At 49.3% G+C, this 21,210-nt stretch overlaps 1 protein-coding gene across 2 annotated transcripts in view; it reads right to left on the bottom strand.

Moving 5' to 3' along the window:
• PPARGC1B (PPARG coactivator 1 beta) overlaps window positions 1–21,210 on the bottom strand; it is an 87,483-nt gene that overhangs the window by 21,536 nt on the left and 44,737 nt on the right. For both annotated transcript variants that reach the window (XM_059733501.1, XM_014597509.3), the window contains exon 2: window positions 6,113–6,286. In XM_059733501.1, the coding sequence (XP_059589484.1) occupies window positions 6,113–6,286 (174 nt within the window). The remainder of the gene's footprint in view (window positions 1–6,112; window positions 6,287–21,210) is intronic.

Here is a 21,210-nt window from a genome sequence, read left to right on the forward strand (position 1 = left end):
TCCCCAAACAAAGCAATTGGTAACTTTAGGTAGAGGTGGAGGTGATCAGGACACCAAGATGTCTCTTGGTAATTACAGATGTTCAAGGTCTTTAATTCTTACTTAGGCCTGGATCATGTTAAGAAAGGGAGAGCGTGGCTGAGCAGGGTTCCTCTGGATGTGTATAGTGATAATGGCACTCTCCATGGCTGGTGAGAGGACTTGCAGCTCCCCCTAGGAGGCAGGTAAGGGGCATGGGCTTCTTTATAAAGAAAAGCCACAGCAAAGGATAACCTGTCCAAGGCTACAGAGAAAGTCAGCAGCAGGGATCAGAAGGAGGATATGCCTGGTCCCTAGTCCTCCTGTGCTTAGCTCCTACAGCAGAAGTATTCTAGCCCCTACTTAAAGCAAAAACAGCAGTCAGATCGCTGGTTGCTTTCTCCATCGAACTGTAGGCTTGGAACAGCAGGAACCCAGAGAAGACTCCCACTGGATGTCCCAGGAGAAGTTCTCTCTGCCTTCAATAGAGATTGGATCCTCCTAGAACTCCCCCTCCCTGGCTAGGAGAAAAGGATCTCATAGTGGTCAGGGTCTAATGCCCAAAGGAGGGAAACATGACAGGCTAAATGAGGACAAGGAAGACCTGGAGGCAGGGCAAAGAGAAAAGGACCCAAGACTGAAATGGCAAAAGGTGGCCTGCATGTCAGGAAACTCCTTTATCTAGAAAAGACAGGCAGAGAGAGTATGCATGGAGCCAGCTACTTGGGACAGAATCATTAGCCAAGGACAATTACAGGAGTAAGGCACAGGGCTCTTTTTGCTCCCTGTTGGGAGATTGGTTTCTCTGGGGGTTGCCAAACCACAGCATGGTGGAGGGCATGCCTGGTCTATGGAGACTGCAGGTCACAGCCTGCGATGCTCCCCCTTCCAATGAAAGGACCAGCCCGCCTTCATACCAGCTCTCCTGCATCACAGAGGTGCCCCCTCCATATTTATGAAAGAGGCCTGGTTCTTCTACCCCTTTCACCAGTTTTACACCTGTTCACCGACTTCAGTAGTACTGTTCCTGGTTTATACCAGTTAAATGGGAGAATCAGGGTCAAAAGCTGCTTCAATCAGATCCGGGTTATTCACATTTATTATGACCTTTGGGCACCCAGCAACATGCCAAGACTGGTCTCAGTGGGGCTAAATTAGGTGCCTCTAGCATAGCCAATTCAATCATCAATGAATGTTTCCTTCCAGAGGCTCTGCTGTCTCATGAATATACCTGAAGTTGGTGCATATAAATCTTCCTTAGACAAGTTGATTGGTGCTTTCTGGATTCCCTGGAGGAGGCATAGCCCTATTTCTCTCACAGGGGGCAAGCTTTTGTTACAAGGATTCTCCTGTGTGCCTCAAAGGGCACATCCATATTTTGGCTTGATGTACAATGATGCCTCTGGAAAAAGCCCAGCTCAATTCATGCTTTAAATTAGCAGATGTTGAAGTGATTTCCAAACAGCAACTTCCCCTCCATCCATCTCTAGCCCTTGTTTTGGGGCCTGCTTCAGACCTAACTGAAAATAGGCAAGGGCATGCAGAGATATGTGTTCTTCCCCAATGTATGGTCTGGTACCATGAACCTGCTACCACTTCCACTGGACTCACTCTCATTTCTCCAGAGCAGCCAGTCCTAAGGCTCCCAGGAACCCTGGGACCTGGAGTGGGTCTTGGAGGAAGAGCAATGTTCATGCTTAGGCAACAGAAGGAAGGAAATAGGAGGGACTAGAGCCAGGCCTTCAGGGTGAATCCCTGTTGTCTTTCCTGGCAATTGTACTACAAGTCTCATGACTTGGCTGAAATCATAATCCTACAGAAAAATCTCAGCTTTTTCATTTTGAAATATAAGACATTTCCAGCTCTTGTGGCTTCAGAGAGAAACTTGAAAATGAGTGAACAAATGAATTGTGATGGTTGAAAAGAAAAGGAACCTCACATTTCATATCACAAAAAGGATCCCTGGATGGTTTACATGACTCTGGGGGCCAGGACTCATGGGGAGTATCCAGATGAGCCCAGCCGTGCAGTAAATGGCACCACAAACATGTCTGCAGTGCCACATACTGCACAGTCTGTTGGTCTCCACGCTGTAAAGGTGCGCTACTCAACCATGCGCTGCTCCAGTTTATTTTCCATGGGGTTTTTTGACCCCTGGATACCCAGGGGTCAAAAAAAAACGTGGAAAAAAAAATGGAGCAGCACGCACTCGGCAAGTGCGTGCTGCTGAAAAGCAGAGCTGGGCCGCCCAGAGCCACACTGCAGCTGCTGGCCAGGCTCTGCCCAACAGGATCGCCACAAGTGCAGACCTGAGAGACTCTCAGGACCCCAGGTAAGGCTGTTGGGGCCAGCACAGTGCTGCCTAGCCTCCCCTACTGCCCCCGGGGTAACTTGCAGCATGCCAAAGCGCATGTGGCACGGACATACCCCAGGAACAAGTAGTTGTGGTGCAACGTACGCTGCTACTTGTCCCCAGGGAACCAAATGTCTGCACTTGTCTGGATGTACCCATGAGTTCTGAATGTCTGGGGTTAAGGTTATATTGTTGTTCTGCAATATACAACACAATGCCACGATGCAATGCTGCTGTGTGGAGAGGTGTCCATGACCACTGGCTTTAGTAAAACCATGTTCATGAACCTATTAGTTTTTGAGTGTGGCTTCTTCACAGAGAAGACCTCATTAGGGCTACAACCTTTTCCACCACAGCTCTGATAGTGAACTTCTCCTCTCCTCTGTTTATGCCAGTGCTGGGCTCCCACACGCAGCCCTGCTGTTGCACTTCACTTTCTGTCTACAGTCCCATGTTTCTCACTGTTCCACCCACAGTCCTGAGGTCACCAACAATTCCTCAGCCTGTTGTAACCAACTGTTCAAACTGAAGACCAAATACACAGCAGAAACACAAGACAGAAGAAAAATGTGATGGAAGATGCATTTCTCTTTGCTTATTTCATGGAACATTCCCAATTATGAATAATTTATCACAGTAAAAGGATAATAGCAGATAAGCTTTAGGGACAGGGATGAAATGGGGTCTACAAGGAGGACCAACCGAGAGGAATATGGGCTAGGCACCTGCTAACACTGATCTATGCAAGAACCTTTTTACTTCAGACCTTCAACCCTGCTTGCAGTTATGACAGCAAGAGACAAGGCATCAGGGTGGTCCACTGTTGGCCCTCTCTATTTTCTGCCTGTGACTGGCCTGAGCTTAGTGTGCGTGCAAGTTCAGCAGGATACATTTCATGTCCTGCTCACTCCTTGCAGGCCCATCTTTCGCCTCTCTCTTCTGTTTATCTTTACCCCAGGAAGCTCAAGAGAAAATATGCATCTCGTGATGAGGGGTCATCAGCTCTTCTGAACCCTTTTCAAGCACACCACCAGCACATTATCAAAGTGCAATGGGAACTGTGGAAAATACTGGGGCTTTTTCCATTTTCTTATTTTTATTAAAATCTGCAACAAATTTAACCATGCAAAGGTAGACCACTAGCTGCTAGTGGGCATCAGTGAGCTGGGCTCCCTTTGCTAAAGGGTGATGAGAGCAGTTGAGAGTCATTTCCCAGGCACAGCCATCAGCTAAAGGAATGGGATGTGGCATGTTGAGGTCACACACACAAGAGAGGGTATTGCAGAGGTTAGATGCCAGCCTGGGAGGTGGAAGATCCAGATTCAGTTCCTTGCTCTACTGTAGAAACCCTGTGTGACCTCTGCCAAGCCACTTGTCTAAGCTGTATCTCAGCTTCCCAGCTGTGAAAGAATGACGACTGCACTTCCTGATCTCAGGGGGTGTTGTAAGGTGCTCCAACACTCAGTGGTGGGGCCAGACAAGCATCGTAGACTGACCAACAGGTACTGACAGGAGGGAAAGGGACGGGGTGCCCATTGTTGCACCCGCCCTCACCCACATCTGGAGTTGGCACTAGTAACCTACTGCCATGATCCCAACCTTTGCTGCGAAATGCCAGTGGTAGCAGTGCCCACAGTGTGACAGGTGCTGCCAGAGAAGTCACAGCTCCTGTTCCAGAGAGATCATAATGCCTTCCTCATCACCTGCAGCTGCAACAGCAGTTCTAGTCTCTGGTGCCACTCTATGTCTTAGCCTGTCCTTGCCCTTCCCTCTTCACTCAATACAGCTCCTCCCTCCTCACTTCCTTCCTGTTCCATGTGGCAATACAAGAACAAGGTCCGTTTGCCTCCTAACTGAAAATGTCAGCACTGGGGATAAGAATAATTCATCTTTCATTTTCTTTTCTTTAAAAAAGCCAGCACTTGACACTGTGGCTTTCCCTGGATTGCACGTGCCAACCACTTTAAAGGGCCACCAGAGTTGGGGTTTGACGAGCACTCATGCTGGTTATTCCCTCTAATGCTACCAGCCAGTGTTTCTGCCTGAGGGGCCTGGAGCAGACCGCTGAGCTTGCGTACTGCCAAACCCCGCTGGGCTGCGATGTCAGATATTGAGAAGAATCTGAGTTGGGACCCCAAATCCAGAGACTCCCCAAAAGGTTGATGAAGTGGGGATCTGGATTTACAACTGGATCCAAACATTGTGACTTGAATCCAGCTCTGTTCTGTAAGCACTGTGTTTATTCACGACCACTGATGTGGGCACATGTGCCTGTCAGTGTGCACGTTGATCACCAGGATCTTTTCCATGCACTGGCAGAGATATACACAATATGAGGATAAAGATGAGTGTGAAAGCCACTCTCCTCAATCATAGACCTCAGAGCCCTTCACTGGGGGGAGCAACCTCTATCTGTGAGGGAGACTGAAGCCAGGCAAAGCTGCCTGCTAAGGTCACATAAGAAGCCAATGGCAGGGCTGGGCAAACCACCAGGTCTGTCACTCAGGCCTGTGTCCAACCCCTGAGACCAAGCTGGCTCTCCATGCCCCATCATGGAGTCTGCTTGCAGGGCTGTCTGAGGTAGTAGGCAGGCTTTCACTGTCCACCTTGCCAGCGCTTGGCTGAGCACAGATTGGGCTATTGGTGGGCTGCAGGCAGGGCTATTTTGAGAGCGGCTCATTGAGAGGGAGCCTCCGCTATAAATAAACGTGTGCGCAGAGATGCAGAGGTGATGCTGAAGCTGGAGAGGCTGATAAAAGGGAAGGTGCTTTGTGCGTGCTGGCAATTAACATTCCTGTGCCATGCCACTCCGTGCCGGCGCGGCTGAGCCTCTCAGAAACTGCCGCCGCCGCCCCAGCACAAGCTGTCAGATTCCGAATCAAACAGGATGCGCGAGGCACTATCCTGTAATTTCCTTTTAATAATACATCACAGGAGGATTGGCTCAGCAGCCTTCTTCTATTCTTCCACCTCCTCATTAGCCTTACTCCGCTTGCTCCATTTAGAAATGGAGTGCAAATTAATGGAGTGTTAATCAGCTGGGGAAGAGATATTAATAGCCTGAACCCCCTCCCCACGCCACCACCTCTTCTCTACTTCCCCACACTAAGCCAGGAGAAGGAAGGGGAAAAAGTCACTGCCACCTGATGAGGAATTTCAGGGCTAGTGGTGCTAGGCAGCAGAAGACCCAATTGTGGCCTGCATTGCAGGGCTGTCCTGGCCCCAATGGGCCATGCATGCAGCAATTCTAAGTACATAGCTGCAGACGGCCTTGTGCTGCCTGTGCTCACTCCAGGCTGCAGGTCTTAAGGAATTTGCTGCACCCATCCATGTGAAAGCAAATGGGACTTCAACACCTCCTGGTCTGCCTGGCAGGGCCCATCTGAACAGTTTGAAGAGAAGACAGGGCCTCTCGGAGTCTGGTCCTGAACTAGCACCTGATCCAAAGCTCCCTAAAATAAACAGGAGGCTTTTCCTTTGGCTTCAGCTGATTCAGAGATAAGGGCCAGGGCGCAGATTAGCCCCACATTGCTTTGCAGTCCTTATGGCCACCTTTGGCTAGACTAGGGGCCCACATGCCCACCCTGCAGAGATGTGTTCCCTTTGAGTGGCCATCAGTGAGCTCCCAGCAGGTTTTGTGGGTGGGGAGGAGGGAGACTCAGAAGGAAAGATGTGCCCTAGAGCAGCAGTGCCTCTTTATGGCTTCTCTCTTGGGGCAAGGAGCTTGGCAGCTTACAGTACCTGTAAGAGCTCAGAGTCATCTGTGCTGTACTGGCTGGACTCGGTCTCGGAGTGCTCGGCGCACCATTGCAGCTCGCTGAAGCAGCTGGCAGAGTCAAAATCACCAGCGTCCAACTGGGACAAATCAATCTCAGGGAAATCGGAGTAGAGGTGCTCCTCGCCAGACACTTCATACTGTGGAGAGAAGAGAGGGGGTGAGCCCAGCTGTCTTCTCTGCCTGCTGCCCCAAGGAAAGACCAAAGAACATGACTCACAAAAGGCCCATCTGTTACACGCTAGTCAGGTCATGTCCAACTCAGGGCCCGACCTTTGTCCAACCAAGGACTGCCTTGGCAACCTTCCCAGAGCCCAAAGACAACACTTCATCTAAGAGGAAGATTTCTACAGGCTTTTACTTTAATATGGGGATGCAGCCTCAGACAAGCTCCAACCTTCAGTGCTCCATCCTAAACCAAGTGGCTCTTGAGGCACTGAGCTCTATTTGAAAACTGAGAGCAACAGTGGAAGGCATCTAGGCATCTTATGAGTCGGATTTCCCCCAGCACAGCTTGTTAGCACCCAGTAGTGTGTAGGTCAGTGTGGAACAATGGTGCGCGGCCTTTGGCATAGCCTTTGGCAATGGTGCACAGCCTTTGGCATAGCGGTAAGGCAGTACTGAGGGTCCTCTTCATTTTGCACTTTACAAATCAAGTGGCTGCAGCTGCACCTGCACCATTTGAAATTCACCTCAAAAACTTCAGCAAGTTACCCAGCAACTCAACCACTGCCTCCTGCAGCGCTCCTCTGCTGGAAGCTCCACTGCAGGTGTGCCAGCCTGGCAATGAGGAAGGAAATCCTCCTCCTGCTTCATGAGCACAAGCAAGCTCAAAGCACTGCAGTCCAGACACCGACATAGCAGCTGGCTGTGCTCTTAGGGGAAATTTAAGCTACTTTAACCTCCAGTGCAGAATGCAGACATTCAAGGCTTATCCTATGGCTCTGAAAGTCAGCAGCTAGGGAGGCAGTCAAGAGACTTTGAAAGTGCACAAAGTAACGACGCACTGGCCAAGACTTTTGTATGGACAGCATTAGAGCTAGACAGGCTGGCTTTTTCATTTCCCCAAACACCTACTGCCTGCCTCTGCCCTTCCATGTCTTCCAGCTTGAACTCCATCACCCCTCAATTGCTGCAAAGCCAAACGACCCACTCCCAAAAATTACCCAACACGCAGTGACAATCTTTGTGTAGAAACTCGAGCCCAAGTTCCTCTGAAACCAAGTCACTGAGAAGGCAATAAAAATAATCCAGTTCCTCATCTCTTTCTATCATGTCTACCCTCCCCCCCACACACACTCAAACGAAAAATAATAGTGGAGAAAGGAATCAATGTCTGGAGCACACAGGGCAATCTCAGCTCTGGGAACGGAGCTAAAAATATCCATTTAATCACGAAAAGCAGCTGAGACCTGCCCCGTTTCTGCCTCCTTCCTGATGGCTGTCTCGCATTAGGTTGCGTGGCCCTCCAAGAGACAGAATAAACGATTGCATTGAACGCTGGCACAAGAGGAAGCTCAAGTGACTCAGGGCCTGGCCCCCATTGACCCTGCACTGTTGCCCTACTAGCTGGAGACTGTGGGTGTGCGCCAGGTGCTGACAGTGAGGGCCAGGAATGACCGCAGCAAGGGGAAGGAGGGAATCACTCTGTATGAAAAGTGGCCTCAAGCGAGCATTAATTTGAAACCCCGTCATCTAGTTTGCGTGCCTCAGTGGATGTACTCAGGAAGGGTACGTAGAGAGGCATCTCTTCATTAACAACACTTCCACTCAGGCCGTGCTATCCTCAATACTCCACAGCCTGCAGGGATGGTCTTGTTCACACTAAGTTAAATGGGAATTTGGCCAGGGGGTGAAGCAGAACGGTGTGAATTTAGCGCACCTCATGGCTGTCTTCTTCAACAGCCCCGCTGGCCTCTGACTAGGCACTGCACCAAAGCTGACATCCCACCCGCTCTACCCCCTGCAAACAGGCCTGCCTCTGAACTGGGGGAGGCTGCACCCATCTATCTCCATGCGGTGTGCTTACACTCTTGCTCTGACTCCGCCGAACTCAGTGGCACAACTTCCACTGACTTCAGGTAATCAGGGCCTCAATTCTGTCCTTTTGAGGAGAGGCCACCCATTCGTTTCATGCCAGTCACTACAGAGGCTTTAGTTGGTAATTGCTTCTGTCTCTCCCAATTACCAGGTCTGGGATTCAAATTCAGAGGTGAAAGGCGTGATGCAGCTCTTTCTGTGCTGAAAAACATCCTGGGTGCTGCCTGTGATCGTTATGAGAGAACCTCTCCCTCTTCCTCTCTTTTAATTGAGATAATCTGGGATTATTGGTTGCATCTCCTGAGGCTGGGGAAACAAGACTGCCTGTGCTCTCTGTGCTTCCCAGTCTGGTTTAGGACACTGCAGCCATGTCTACACGAGACACTACTGCACAGGCGTTATAAACGAGTACTAAATAAATGCGCAGTAACCTGAGTTAATGTGCAGTAGCACCGGCAAATGCCTTTTTGTGCTGTTACTGCACAATAGCCTAATACTACTGCGCAGTAGCATCGCGTCATGGTTTTTGCCACCTGGCGCTACTGCACAGTAGTATCGGGCTACTGCGCAGTCAGGGTTTCCTGTAGATGCGCCCAGTGTTCCCAAACTACATTAAAACCCACATTATTCCCCTCAGAAGAAGGGCAAGAAAAGGGCAAGTGGTCTGGGTGGCACTGAAGGACCATTCTGAGTGGTTCCTCAGAGCCAGGACCTGGGGCATGGGTGCCTTACAGCATGGACAGACCCTGGCTTAACCAGGCTCAATGGATCTTCATAAACTGAGCTTCAGGCAGTTGCTCTCCTTTTGCTCAATGCAGAGCAAAATACCAATAAGCAACAGAGAAAAGGGCTGATTCCCAGGCCCTGAATGCATTCTCTCTGCTGTCTTTCCTGCTGCATGTCTTGCCTGGTGAAGCTAATAATGGGTGTTTCAGTACGGTAGTTCTTTACAAGTCTCAGGTTAAAACCTTATTACCCTAATGGAGCCAGTAAGTCTCACTCAAGTAGTAAAGAAAACAGGTCTGGGCCTCTTGCAACACCTCTGATGTTCTCTTCCAGACTTGGTAGGAACAGCCAGCGCACACAGAACACTGCATCAGAGATGCTCAACAAGGACACCAGGGCAAACTTAGGAAGGGCTACTGAATCTTTAATGTTCATGCAGGCCTGAAGGGCCTTGGCTTTTAAATCTTTGCCTGGAAGACCTTGTGCGCAGCAAGCAGCCCCACATTTATTTACAAGGCTCTAAGGCAGTGATACTCAACCAGGATGATGTGAGATCCTTTCAAGGGTGATGTGGCATGCCACCCAATGTTAGCACTGTTAGGTGTACAAACATGATTCACAATATAAACCCAGAGGATTTAAAACCATTCTACCCCATTATGGGCTGAGTTCTTGGCAACAGGGGAATTGCTCTGTTATTTTTCTGTAGTCAAAAAATAAGGTTGGACAAATGGGCAGAAAACAACAGAATGCAATTCAACAAGGTGAAATGCAAAGTGCTGCACCTAGGGAGGAAAAATGTCCAGCATACCTACTGCCTAGGAAATGACCTGCTTGGTGGCACGGAAGCGGAAAGGGATCTTGGAGTCCTAGTGGATTCCAAGATGAACATGAGTCGGCAGTGTGACGAAGCCATCAGAAAAGCTACTGGCACTTTATTGTGCATCAGCAGATGCATGACGAACAGATCCAAGGAGGTGATACTTCCCCTCTATCGGGCACTGGTCAGACCACAGTTGGAATACTGCGTGCAATTTTGGGTGCCGCACTTCAAGAGAAATATGGATAACCTGGAGAGGGTCCAGAGAAGGGCCACTCGTATGGTTAAGGGCTTGCAGGCCAAGCCCTATGAGGAGAGACTAGGGCACCTGGACCTCTTCAGCCTCCGCAAGAGAAGGTTGAGAGGCGACCTTGTGGCTGCCTATAAGTTCATCACGGGGGCACAGAAGGGAATGGGTGAGGTTTTATTCACCAAGGCGCCCCTGGGGGTTACAAGAAATAATGGCCACAAGCTAGCAGAGAGCAGATTTAGACTGGACATTAGGAAGAACTTCTTCACAGTTCGAGTGGCCAAGGTCTGGAACAGGCTCCCAAGGGAGGTGGTGCTCTCCCCTACCCTGGGGGTCTTCAAGAGGAGGTTAGATAGGCATCTAGCTGGGGTCATCTAGACCCAGCACTCTTTCCTGCCTATGCAGGGGGTCGGACTTGATGATCTATTGAGGTCCCTTCCGACTCTAGCATCTATGAATCTATGAAAGTAAGAGTAAAAGCTGTCATTTTCTGAGGAGGGCCTTGGATCTAATGAGAGGTGCCTTGAGTCTGAAAAGGTTGGGAACTGCTGCTCTAAGGGCTGAGGCAAACCTGCTAGGATCTGGAACAACACGTACACAGAATCTGGAGGTTACTGACTCAAAGCCCCATGGCAAATTATCTGTGCCTTGCAGCTTTCAGTTTAGGAGGCAGACCCTGAGGAGCAGAACAGCCCGCTTCGGAGCACCACTTTGCTGCCAACAGGATTTAGTTCTCTGCACTCCTGTACTTCCATGGATACGATGTCCTATGTTTACCCTAGTTTTCCCTCCCCCTATCCCTTTCTGCACTTTCCACTTTGGGATGGATACTGCTTAGCTCTGGGGTTGTGTTGCCCTTTCAGACTTTGCATTCTTCCATCACCTGTTGCAGCATGATCTTCATTTTCCTTCAACAACCCTTGTGCCTACCTTAGAAATGTCTAGCAATTGCTTTCACTGCCCCAGACCCTCAAATCTTCCCATGGGAACAGAAGCAAAGAACTTTATTTTTAGAAACGCTTTACACACACACACACACGTATACACACACATGATATATATATATATCACACAATTAAAAAAAAAAAAAGCAAAACAGTCAAATTCTCCTGCTGTCTTTGATATGCCACAAGGGAAAAGATCTTGGTGCTAAGATCACAAGCAGCAGCTGACACCAGACTTGGGACGTCTTTTGATCTTTCCTACAGACATGACATCTCCCCCTTGCCAGCAGAGCTGTATAAAAATAAACTCCTGCTATCTAATGCCTCCTTGGGCTGCTAAGCTGTCCACCTGGTACTCAAGAAAGAGGGAATGTGGTCAGTGACCTGCCATGGCCAGGCTATCTGAAAACTATGCCAAAGGACTCGACTGGAGAGCCTTAGTTCAGTTGCCAGGGAATATGAGACTCAAGCAACCACTGTGGCTAGCACTGTGGCTGGTGATCTTAACAAAGAAGCCAGGGGATCAGTCTCACTGTCAGGGAGCTTTCCTCTCTATAGCAGGGTTGAGCATGCATGGTAGCATAAAGGGGGCTGAAGAGAAGCTAGTATTGCAAGTAGGACCAGCTCTACTAGTGGAAAACTTCAATCTCCAGGGGATATATCGAGTCTAGTCTTTTTGTCTAGCACGCAGGGCACTTGAGCAATAAGAGAAGGATAACATCTTAACAGCTTTCCATAGAGTTTGGGAACCAAGATATTTGCAGGAGGACAGGTGATGGGATTTCCAGTTCTTCCCTTTGTCCCTGTCATGGGCAAGAGTCTGATAAAAGCAGGACACTGGCCAGATGCCCAGTTCTTGGCTGGTCTAGCCTTCCCATTCCCAAACTGTTCATTTCCCTGACTTAGGGCAGGCATGAACTTTGTTCTAATTTTACTTGGGAGTTTGTATGGTTTTCTGCCCGCAGCTTCTGGGTGTGAGACCAACAAATGCCCCCAGAGGCACCTGCAGATTCTGGGTCACGTGTACCAGAACCTCAAGAACTTGCCAGGAGCTTTGAGACTGGGCCATTTCCTTTTTCAGACATGCAGAGGAAACCCAGATGCTCCCACCCCTTTGTAGAGACACTGGCTGGTGTGTGGGGATGTCCACCAGGCAGTTATAGGGACAGCAAACAAGGGACCACAAAGAGCCTGCCAAAAAGATCAGATCTGTAATTTCAGTGGATCATACGCCACTAAGTCTAAGATGGGATCCATGGCTTTCTTTAACTCATGAATCGTCCTGCATCCTCCATCCTGGGAAAAGAAACATCACAGTTAAAGAGGGTGAAGAAAATGCTGAGGTGCACACTTGTTGCAAAGTGCTTCTCTTCAATAGAGACATCAGCTACTGGGACCATTGCAACACTGAAATTGTTATTAACTTACTGTTAAACACTGACAGTACTTCCCTGCTGTGAGGAGCTTCAACTTAAACAGGGGACAACACAGAACACAGTGGCAGACTCAGAGAAACTCGCTCTCAGAGCTCTGGGATTGCTCTTCCAGGTCTAAGAAGGGGGTGACAGCATTTTAACAGATTAATGCTGCATGTTATGGGGAAAGACTTGAAAATCTAAGCTCTTCTTTGATGTATCCCTTATGCACGTGGCATGGAGTGCAGGATCTGTCCCTGCAGGGGATCCAGAGTATACAACTTCACAATAGAAACAGGACAAGGCTCACAGGTTAGTCTAGTCTTGCCACATAACAGCCAGTACTAAAGCCAGAGGGAGAGTTTTAGTGGCTTCTCAGGGGAAGGATTCCTCCCCCACCTCTTTTGAGATTGTTGTTTAAAACGTATAGTCCCTAACTGCCCTAAGCTGACACAGCTCCACTGATTTCAGAGGGGCTCCAGCAATGGCCCTCAGCAAATCTGGCCCTCACACTTTTAATTATTTTGATAGGATCTCTTTCTAGCAGGTCATTTTTCCCACACCCCACATACTGGGGTAGAGGCAGGTGCTAAGCTGACTAAAAAAACCCCTGCTAATGCCAACTGTCCTTTCAATCTACTAGGTGCAGTTAAGTAAGAGAAACCAACTACAAAGCTTGTTTCCTGCCTGAGAGCATTCACCTGCCAGTCTGCATGTTCCTAAAGAGAAAACCAGTCCTTGGTATAACTGATCTTGGAGGGTCCAATGGAAAGAGCCAACTTGGGTAATGCATCCCTGGTGGCTCTAACACATGGATTTGTTTGACGGGCTGGACCGGGTGAGCTGCACTGGAGAGCCTGATCGCAGCAATGCCTCAGGAAGTCCATTTGACCCATCCTCTGCCTACATACCATGGGAAGAGTAGACCTTACTTCCCGTTGCCCCAACCTTGAAAACCAGTCTTGAGCAGCAAACCAGTCTTGGGCCAAAAAAGCTGATTTCTCTGAACATTGCCCTTCTGGATCTGTTTAGCTGGAAAGCAGAGCAGGCACGTGGGCAACCTTCTCTCCAGAGATAAATGAAGGTCTTCCCCAAGACCAGAGTAATTCAAAGACTGGAGTAACAAGGCAGGAAGTGTTTTGACTTTTTTCAAAACTCAATGTGAACTTGGGCTCTGCCAGTTAAAAGGTTCCACAAAGGCCTCATTCTTATTCAGAGTGCACCCAGCTTTGGGCCTGCATCCAGGGCTTTCTACATGCTGGATCCTTCACGCCAGGCCATGTTCAGCAAGGACAGCTCTGCCGCTTAGGAATGCCAGAAGCATCCTCAGTAAGATGCAGGAGCTGATCCCGTCAGCCTGTTCCAGCAAACACCTGATGCTGCCTGAACGGAGGACACAGAACTGGCGTGTCTGTTGTCTCCTTGACTGTGGTGGAGAAAGCAGGGGACTTCTGCCAGCCCAGAGCAATTCTGCTATCTTCCAGGCAAGCACTGGGGCTCTTTTTTTTTTTCTCCTTAACCTAATACAGGTTCCAGATGCCAAGTTTTAACCCTGTGCCTCTCTGAAACAGCTTGTGTACTGCCTTGGAAAGAAATAACCCTCCTAGAGCTATGTGGTCTCCGAAGAATTGTAACTGCTACCATGTAAGCAATCAAATTAGCACAGGCCAGCATTTCTGCAGTAGCAAGCCAGCTGCAGTGTTTGGTGCTGGGACCCACTGGACAGTCAGTGCTCTGTTTCTCCCAGCATTAATGCTTACCTGAGCTTTTAGCCTCTTAAAATGCTTACTACCAGGAAAACAAAAACCTTCCCACGTCGCCTGAGGGAGGAAGGGCACGTATCGGGAGGATGATATCGGGAGGATGGGGATCTATAACCAATGCTGCATGGAAGGCTCCCAAAGAAGGACAAACGCACAATTCTGGGCTTTTCTGCTCCAAAGGAGCTACCTTTCTGTACCACCCCCCCACCCTTCCCCAACCGGCTGCACACGCTGCTCATGTCCCACTGCATGCCAGCCAGGAGTGCTGACACTAATTCTGGTGCTGTTACACTTGCACGGGTGCAGATTTTTCTAACCTAGGAAATGCCAACTTCCAGCACCTTCCAGCACTGTGTACTGCAGCTCAACACACACTAGGTAATCTCATGCAAATTGTGTCCAGGGTTAGCGAAGCTGCAAAAGTTTAAGCTTCTGAAGTCTGCTGATGCTAAAACGCTGCTGGACTGACTGCAGCAGCTTCTCAATAACTTAATCCCGTTTAAGCCTCCAAGGCCAGATTTACATCATCATTTGCATAAATGTCCCCGGGCTGCTTTGCAATGGGCTTGTCACTCAAATGCTGCTTTGCTGCTCTCTTCACTCATCAAGGAAAAGGATGGAAAGGGAGAGGCTGAGGGCACTAATAACCCCAGCCAGAAACAGGCAGCCTCTCTACTCACAAAGAAGCCACAGAGGTGGGTGACTCATCTGCCTCCGTTCCTATCCTCCCCCTCATGACTAAGTGCCTACTCAAACTATTAAGAGATAAATATACATTCTCTCTTGCTCACACACACTCACAGGAGAGCGCCTCAAATTAGCCAGTAATATTTAGGCTGGGTCACAAACCAACCTTAAAGTGAGAAAATCCAGAGACCGGCCAAGATTGGCTTCCCTTGGTAACACACGCTCAGAACAACAGGTGTGACAGCAGCCCTCAGCCCAAGGGCTCAGTGTAAATGCATGAGTTTTAAATGTAGGTGAGTTGTCCCCTGCCTCACAAGGGCACAGGGGAAAGAAAATCCTTGGTGTGGGGGTTGGCAAGAGCTGTCTGGGCTGATAAGGGAAATCCGTAATTACAGACTGTTTGAAATGTGGATTATGGACATTCAGAGAGCCTGCTTCGCTTGGATGAACTCTTGACCCGCCAGCCAGCACAGGGCTCTTCAGTGGCACAGGATGCGTGTCCGGGGTCCTTCCACAATGTCTCCGGCCTGCATTCCTGACTCTGGCAAAATGCTGAACGCTGGCATCTTCCTGAATGATGTGCGGCACAGAGGCTGCTGTCCCAACCGGCCTTGCTTTCTACAACCAGGCTTTTGGTGCAGCCCACAGATATGAGTGGAGTAAGCGCATGGCTACTGCCTGCCTGAGCATGCCAGAGCCTGACTTGCATGTGCAGCTGTGGCAGCTCATGCATAAGCCTAAAAACAGGGCCCTTCTTAGCCTGGGGGTGAATGAGCCTTACTCTCACGCATTCATACCAGGGCTCAGCTTGATAGTGTAGGTCTCATGTTTGGTTGTGCCTTGACAACCCAGCTTCTTGGATCAGCCAGTGCTTAGAGCCCCAGAAGGCTGGCCAGCACATGGCCCGGGCAGATGGGCACATCCTATGTCATGTCTGACAGCAGACCTCACAACTTAAGGCCAAGCTGGCTCCAGGGGTAGGCAACCCCCCGCATGGGTGCCAGAGTGTGGCACTCAAAGACTTTTGCTCGGCCCCTGTGCCTCTGGTTGGATGGCGGGGAAGGGGCCAGGGCTACATGGCCACAACAAGGATCAGGCCCTTCATGGCTCTCCTGCTATCATCTTACAAGTTGAATTGTGGGTGTCTTTGGCACTCTGCCCAAAAACACTGCAGACCCCCACTCCACACCATCTCACCCACTACAGTACAGGGCCCACTGGAGGGAAGAGGGCACCCTAAAGGGAAGAGCCAAGCTATGGAATAGCAGATCCACAAGGTGCTGGAAGCATCTGTGGCTTTGGCACACCTAGAATACTTTACACCATGCTGAGAATCGAACAGCCCTGAGTCAATGTTTCCTGCTGCAATATAAGCCCCTGAAGAGAGGGGCTTGCACAGAAAGTGCTGGCTGTGGCCTAGGGCAGACTAGCAGTGCTAATATGAGCTCACACTCAAGATTTTCCACCCTGAGGACAAACAGCCAAGCAGAGAATGAGGCAAGACCTACATCAAAGGAGGGCTCCAAGCCCTTCCTAAACCAGGCAAGCCCTCTGGAAAAAAGTGACTTCATTCCTCCCTCACTTTTCAGAACTGTGGACCTCAGGATCATCTAGGCCAGCTCCTTGCAAGTGACCACAGTAATACGCTTGCCAGCACCCAGTGTTGCAGTGTCACCATCACTCGGTGCAGGGAAAAGCTGCTTTCACCAGAATAATTCTGGGCACCCGAACACTGCTGGAACCTGCTGGATATCTGGCCGGTGCGTGCTCGCGGGCCCGTCATCACCCTCCCAGTGTGGTGCTCAGTTCCAGGCATCTAGAGCTCCAGGCATTGCTGGGCCACCATCCTCCAAGGACATGGCTGGCTCCTCCTGTACCCTTCCTCCCAAATAAACTACAGCAAGGGCTAGGGGAGGGCAGTTTTGTTCTGGAACCAAAGGGGAGCAACTGGCACAGGGCAGCACGGGCTGATGGAGGAGAAAGTTATAAATAAAAGTAAATACAGATAGAAGGCACCTGACCAGCACTGTGAAGGTCACCGTGCGTGTGCCAGCAGATAAGCAAACCCCCCACAATGGCATTTGACAAAATGTCACTCTGAATGGGGAGATGCGGTGTCGGATGATGTCTTTTGTCAGGCTGCCCCTCTTGACGACACGATATTTATAGCTGGAGTCTCAAAGGCAGAAGGCTGGCGCTCCTCCTCAGGTGGCTGCAATGGGAGAGGAGGCCCTGCCTGCAAACATAAATATTTGACATGGTGGAAGGAGGCGACAGCGTTCCTACCTTACTGGGCTCCGGAAAGGAGGCACAGGTTCCCTTGGTGCTGTGTGAGCCCCCTGCTGAGGGCTCCCCGCCACGTTCTTATCCTTACACAATACAGACATCCCAAGTGGAGCCTGCAAGAAGAGCCCGGGTGGTGTTTTGATCTGTAAATGTGAGAGGGAGCTCTCTCATTAGGGACTGCACTGAGCTCCCACTCTCCACACTGGGGCGTAAAGCGAGAAGTTAAAAACAACCCAACTGGTGGTGCAGGAAATAAAGTCGGAGGGGAAAGAAGATTGTCTCCCCTGCGGGATCTCCCTGTCCTCAGGGTGAGGGGGAAGGAGCAGGGAGAATTCCCAGCTTCCTGGTTTTGCACACACAGTTAGTGTGATATCTGAACTCCCTGACAGTCTGGCAGTTTGGGCCTTGAGTCTTTCATTTTGGTTTTAACTGCTGGATGGTGACACCAGCTTGGTATCTGTGCAGTGGGAATCTGCAGATGACACCAAGCTGCATGGAGTGATAGACACTTTGGGGGATCGAATCAGGATTCACTGTGACCTTGATAAACTGAAGAACAGTCCAAAATTAACTGAATGAAATTCAACAAGTTTGATGTCCTACACTTTGGATGGAACATGCACAAATACCAACGGGGAATAAAGGACTAGGCTGCAAGCAATATTGCCGAAGAGGATTTGGGTGTTATGGTGGGCTGTAAGCTGAATATGAGTCAACAGAGTATTCTTGTTACAAAAAAACCTCCCTAGAAACCAACAACATACTAGGCTGCCTTCACAGGAGCATCACATGCAAGTCAAGGGACATGATTCTTCTGCTCTGTTCAGCACTGGCGAGGCCTCAGCTGGAATACTGTGCCCAGTTTGTACCATATCATGTTAAGAAAAGTAAGAACAAATTGGAAAGAGTCCAGTGAAGAACAACAAAAATGATTAGAGGTCTGGGAAATATGACTTATGAGAAAAGGTTGGAAAAATTAGGATTATTTAGAAAAGGAGAAGACAGAGTGGGGGGATTTGATAAGAGACTTCAAATATGTGAAGGGTGGATGGTGATTGACTATTCACTGTTACTACAAAGGACAGGACAAGGAGTATAACAATCTTAAATTGCTACAAAGGATAACTTAGGTTGGATATTAGGAGGAACTTTCTAACTATGACTCCAGTTAAGCATTGAAACAGATAGCTGAGAAAGGCTGAGGAATCTCCACCCTTGATGCTTTCAGGAGCAGTTCTGACAAAGCCTCATTTGGAACGGTAGAGTCAGGGATGATCCTGTCCTCAGCATCAGGCTGGACCAGATGGCCTCCTCAGGTCCATCTAGCCCTTTTTTCCTATTCCATGATTTAACTGTTTTTAAATCCTCAGTACCAGTAGCAGGAAAATGCCAGCACCATCGAGGAGGGCCTGCACAGAATAAATAATAATGTGCTACCCTTCTCAGCACTTGCCTTTTGAGGATCTCAAATATTAGTAGTAGTAGTAGCAGCAGCAGCAGCAGCAACAGCACTAGTAGTAATATGAAACTTTCCAATAGTTTTTATTGCTGTAGCACCTTAGACTCCAGTCATGGAGCAAGACCTCAGTGGTCTAGGCACAGCACAAACAACGCAGAATATCACTCCGTGCCCCCAGGTGTTTGTAGCTTAAAAAAAGAAATGACAGGCAGACGGCGGTGCACAAGGACACAGTGATGCAACACTGGTTGGCATGACCAGGAGTGGTCTTGGCATACCAACCGCCCCACTAGGCTGTGCTGATGCACCAACAGCTTAGATATATCTTACAAATGGGGAAGCCAAGATATGGAGGCAAGTGATGTGAGTTATGCATTGTGTGACTTTGGACAAGTGGCAGGGTTGGGAAAAGACCCCAGATCTCCTGTCTTTCAGTTCCAAGTGCTTGCCAATTACATAGCCATTGCTAGTCCACACAGACACTTAGTGCCCCTGTACAGTGGCTTCTGCTTTACATAAATAGGATATAATGGAAACCTGCTGCAAGACACAAGGAAGAGAAAATATTAAACAGGAACTGCAATGCAAAGTATAAAAATATATACCATTGATATAGAAGAAAACTAAAAGAAGTTACACTAAATCATCCCTGAGTCATTCTATGTAGCTAGGGAAAAAGTAGCCCAAGGCACTGGCAATGACATACTGAATAAACAAAGGCATGTGAAGCTTGGGAAGAGCTGGGGGAGTGTATTTGCACAGGTTAAAGAGCTGAATTTTAGTACTCTCCTCAGTATGCCTTTGTTCAGGCTTTTCCAAATCCCAACACCCATTTTACTTCTGCATGCGGAGAGTGGAACCCGGCAAAACAAGACGCACAGCAGGTCATGGTGTCAAGTCCTCCAGCTCTTCTGACCTCTCCCTCCGTAAAGACCACATTAGATACTTAAACCACTAGATACATCAAAGTGTGGAAGGGGTGGGACATGTCGGCTGTTTAACAGCATGTAGCAGGGCTGCACAGAAGGCAAAAGTAAAGAATTATTTTTCCCCCTTGAAATTGCAGGGCCATTTGGTTAGGGCATAAAGGTAAACAAGCCATGCCCAAAGCAGGAGACTCTCACCACCAGCTCATGGAAAGTACACTTGTTGCCTATCGCTTTTGCTGCCAAGCTCTCTGCCATGTGATACTTGTTGCTATCTAACAGGCAGTCCAGGCAGCGTGAGCTCATTCACACACACACAATACACTGACAAAGATGGTGTGGGTGCATGGAAAAAAACAGGGGGGCCAAGCACTTTGCCAGGCTTCCAACATGGACAACTTGGCCCAAGACAGCTCTAGAAAATGACTAGCTATTCCATATCCACAGGAACAAAAATACCACTAACAGCCCAATCCACTAACAGCAATAGCAGACTCAGCCCAGCAAACATCAGCAGCTCTACAAGCAAGAGCAGGCTGGCATCAGTGTGATGGAGAGCAATATCCCTTTTCTGGGAATCCATGCCAACACTCCTGCAGGCTTGAGTCCATCCAGCAGGGGGCAGTGCCGCACGTATTCCCAGGCACCAATATCTTGCTGCCTTAGAGCGAAAGGCCCATGCTATCCTTTCCCTCTGGCGGGATGCAATTTGTCATGGCAATCCCAGTATGGCCAGCGCAGCTCTGCTGCTCAGGACTTCATTTCACTGACAAACAGGCAAAGCAGACGGGCAGTCTGAGATCAAATTGCTGAGATTCCCAGATGTGCCCCGAGCCCTGGTAGTGTTTTGTAATAAATTCCTTGCTATCGGTCACAGGAAAGAAAACAGGACAAATAAGTAGCAACAGCAATAAGCGTGTGCCTGGCCAGGCACAAAAGTGTCAATGGGGATTTGTGGTTTCAAACAGGAGCAGAAAAACCCTGCAGTGGCAGCAGTGAGTTAGGTGTGAACAGGGCAGGAAGGAAACCATGGGAGGGCTGGGAAGTTGCGAGCAGTGGTTGAGGGACTGTCCATCAAGGTTGTGCTGTCACCCAAGGGACTTACTGTACTCCCTGAGCCCCATGACAGGGTTTCTCAGTGCCCCAGAAAGAGCACAAGATCCAGCTCATGTTCTAGTGCAGGATTCTTCTTTGGATGGGTCTTTCTCCGGTAAGTAAGGAAGGATAGATGGAGGGTAACACAAAAAGGTCAGGCTTTATTTCAGGCAGAAGGCAACTGGCAGGTGTTTGCAGGGACGGGGGGCCCTGACTCAGCTGGCACCCTCCTCCCTGATGCTGGCTGGTATACATTCTAGTAAAAGCTTCACAGATGCTGTGGAAGGCCCTTGAGATCTGGCCTGGGTTTCTGTTATAGACTGGATTTTCAAATTGAAAAAGTTTATACCTCGAAGCCCAATCCCAGGTAGTGTCAACACTAAATGGTGCAAGGGGCCTGCAGAGCCCAGCAGGTCTCCACCTTCACGGCTTGCCCAGGTTTCCCAGAAGCAGAGCTTCCTGGCTGCAAACTGAGCTGGTGGGGAAGTGGATCACACTGGGACCTCTTGAGAGCTCAGAAGGCCCAAATCCTGTAGGGATCTGATGCAGAGCCAGATTAAGACCAAATAGTCGAAATTCTGTGCCCAACCTTGGCCATCATTCCTCATGTCCTAGGCCAGGGAAGGTTTCCCACTGTGGAAAGCAGGATGCAC

Source organism: Alligator mississippiensis, chromosome 9 (genome assembly GCF_030867095.1).
Source record: "Alligator mississippiensis isolate rAllMis1 chromosome 9, rAllMis1, whole genome shotgun sequence".
Lineage (NCBI taxonomy): Eukaryota > Metazoa > Chordata > Crocodylia > Alligatoridae > Alligator > Alligator mississippiensis.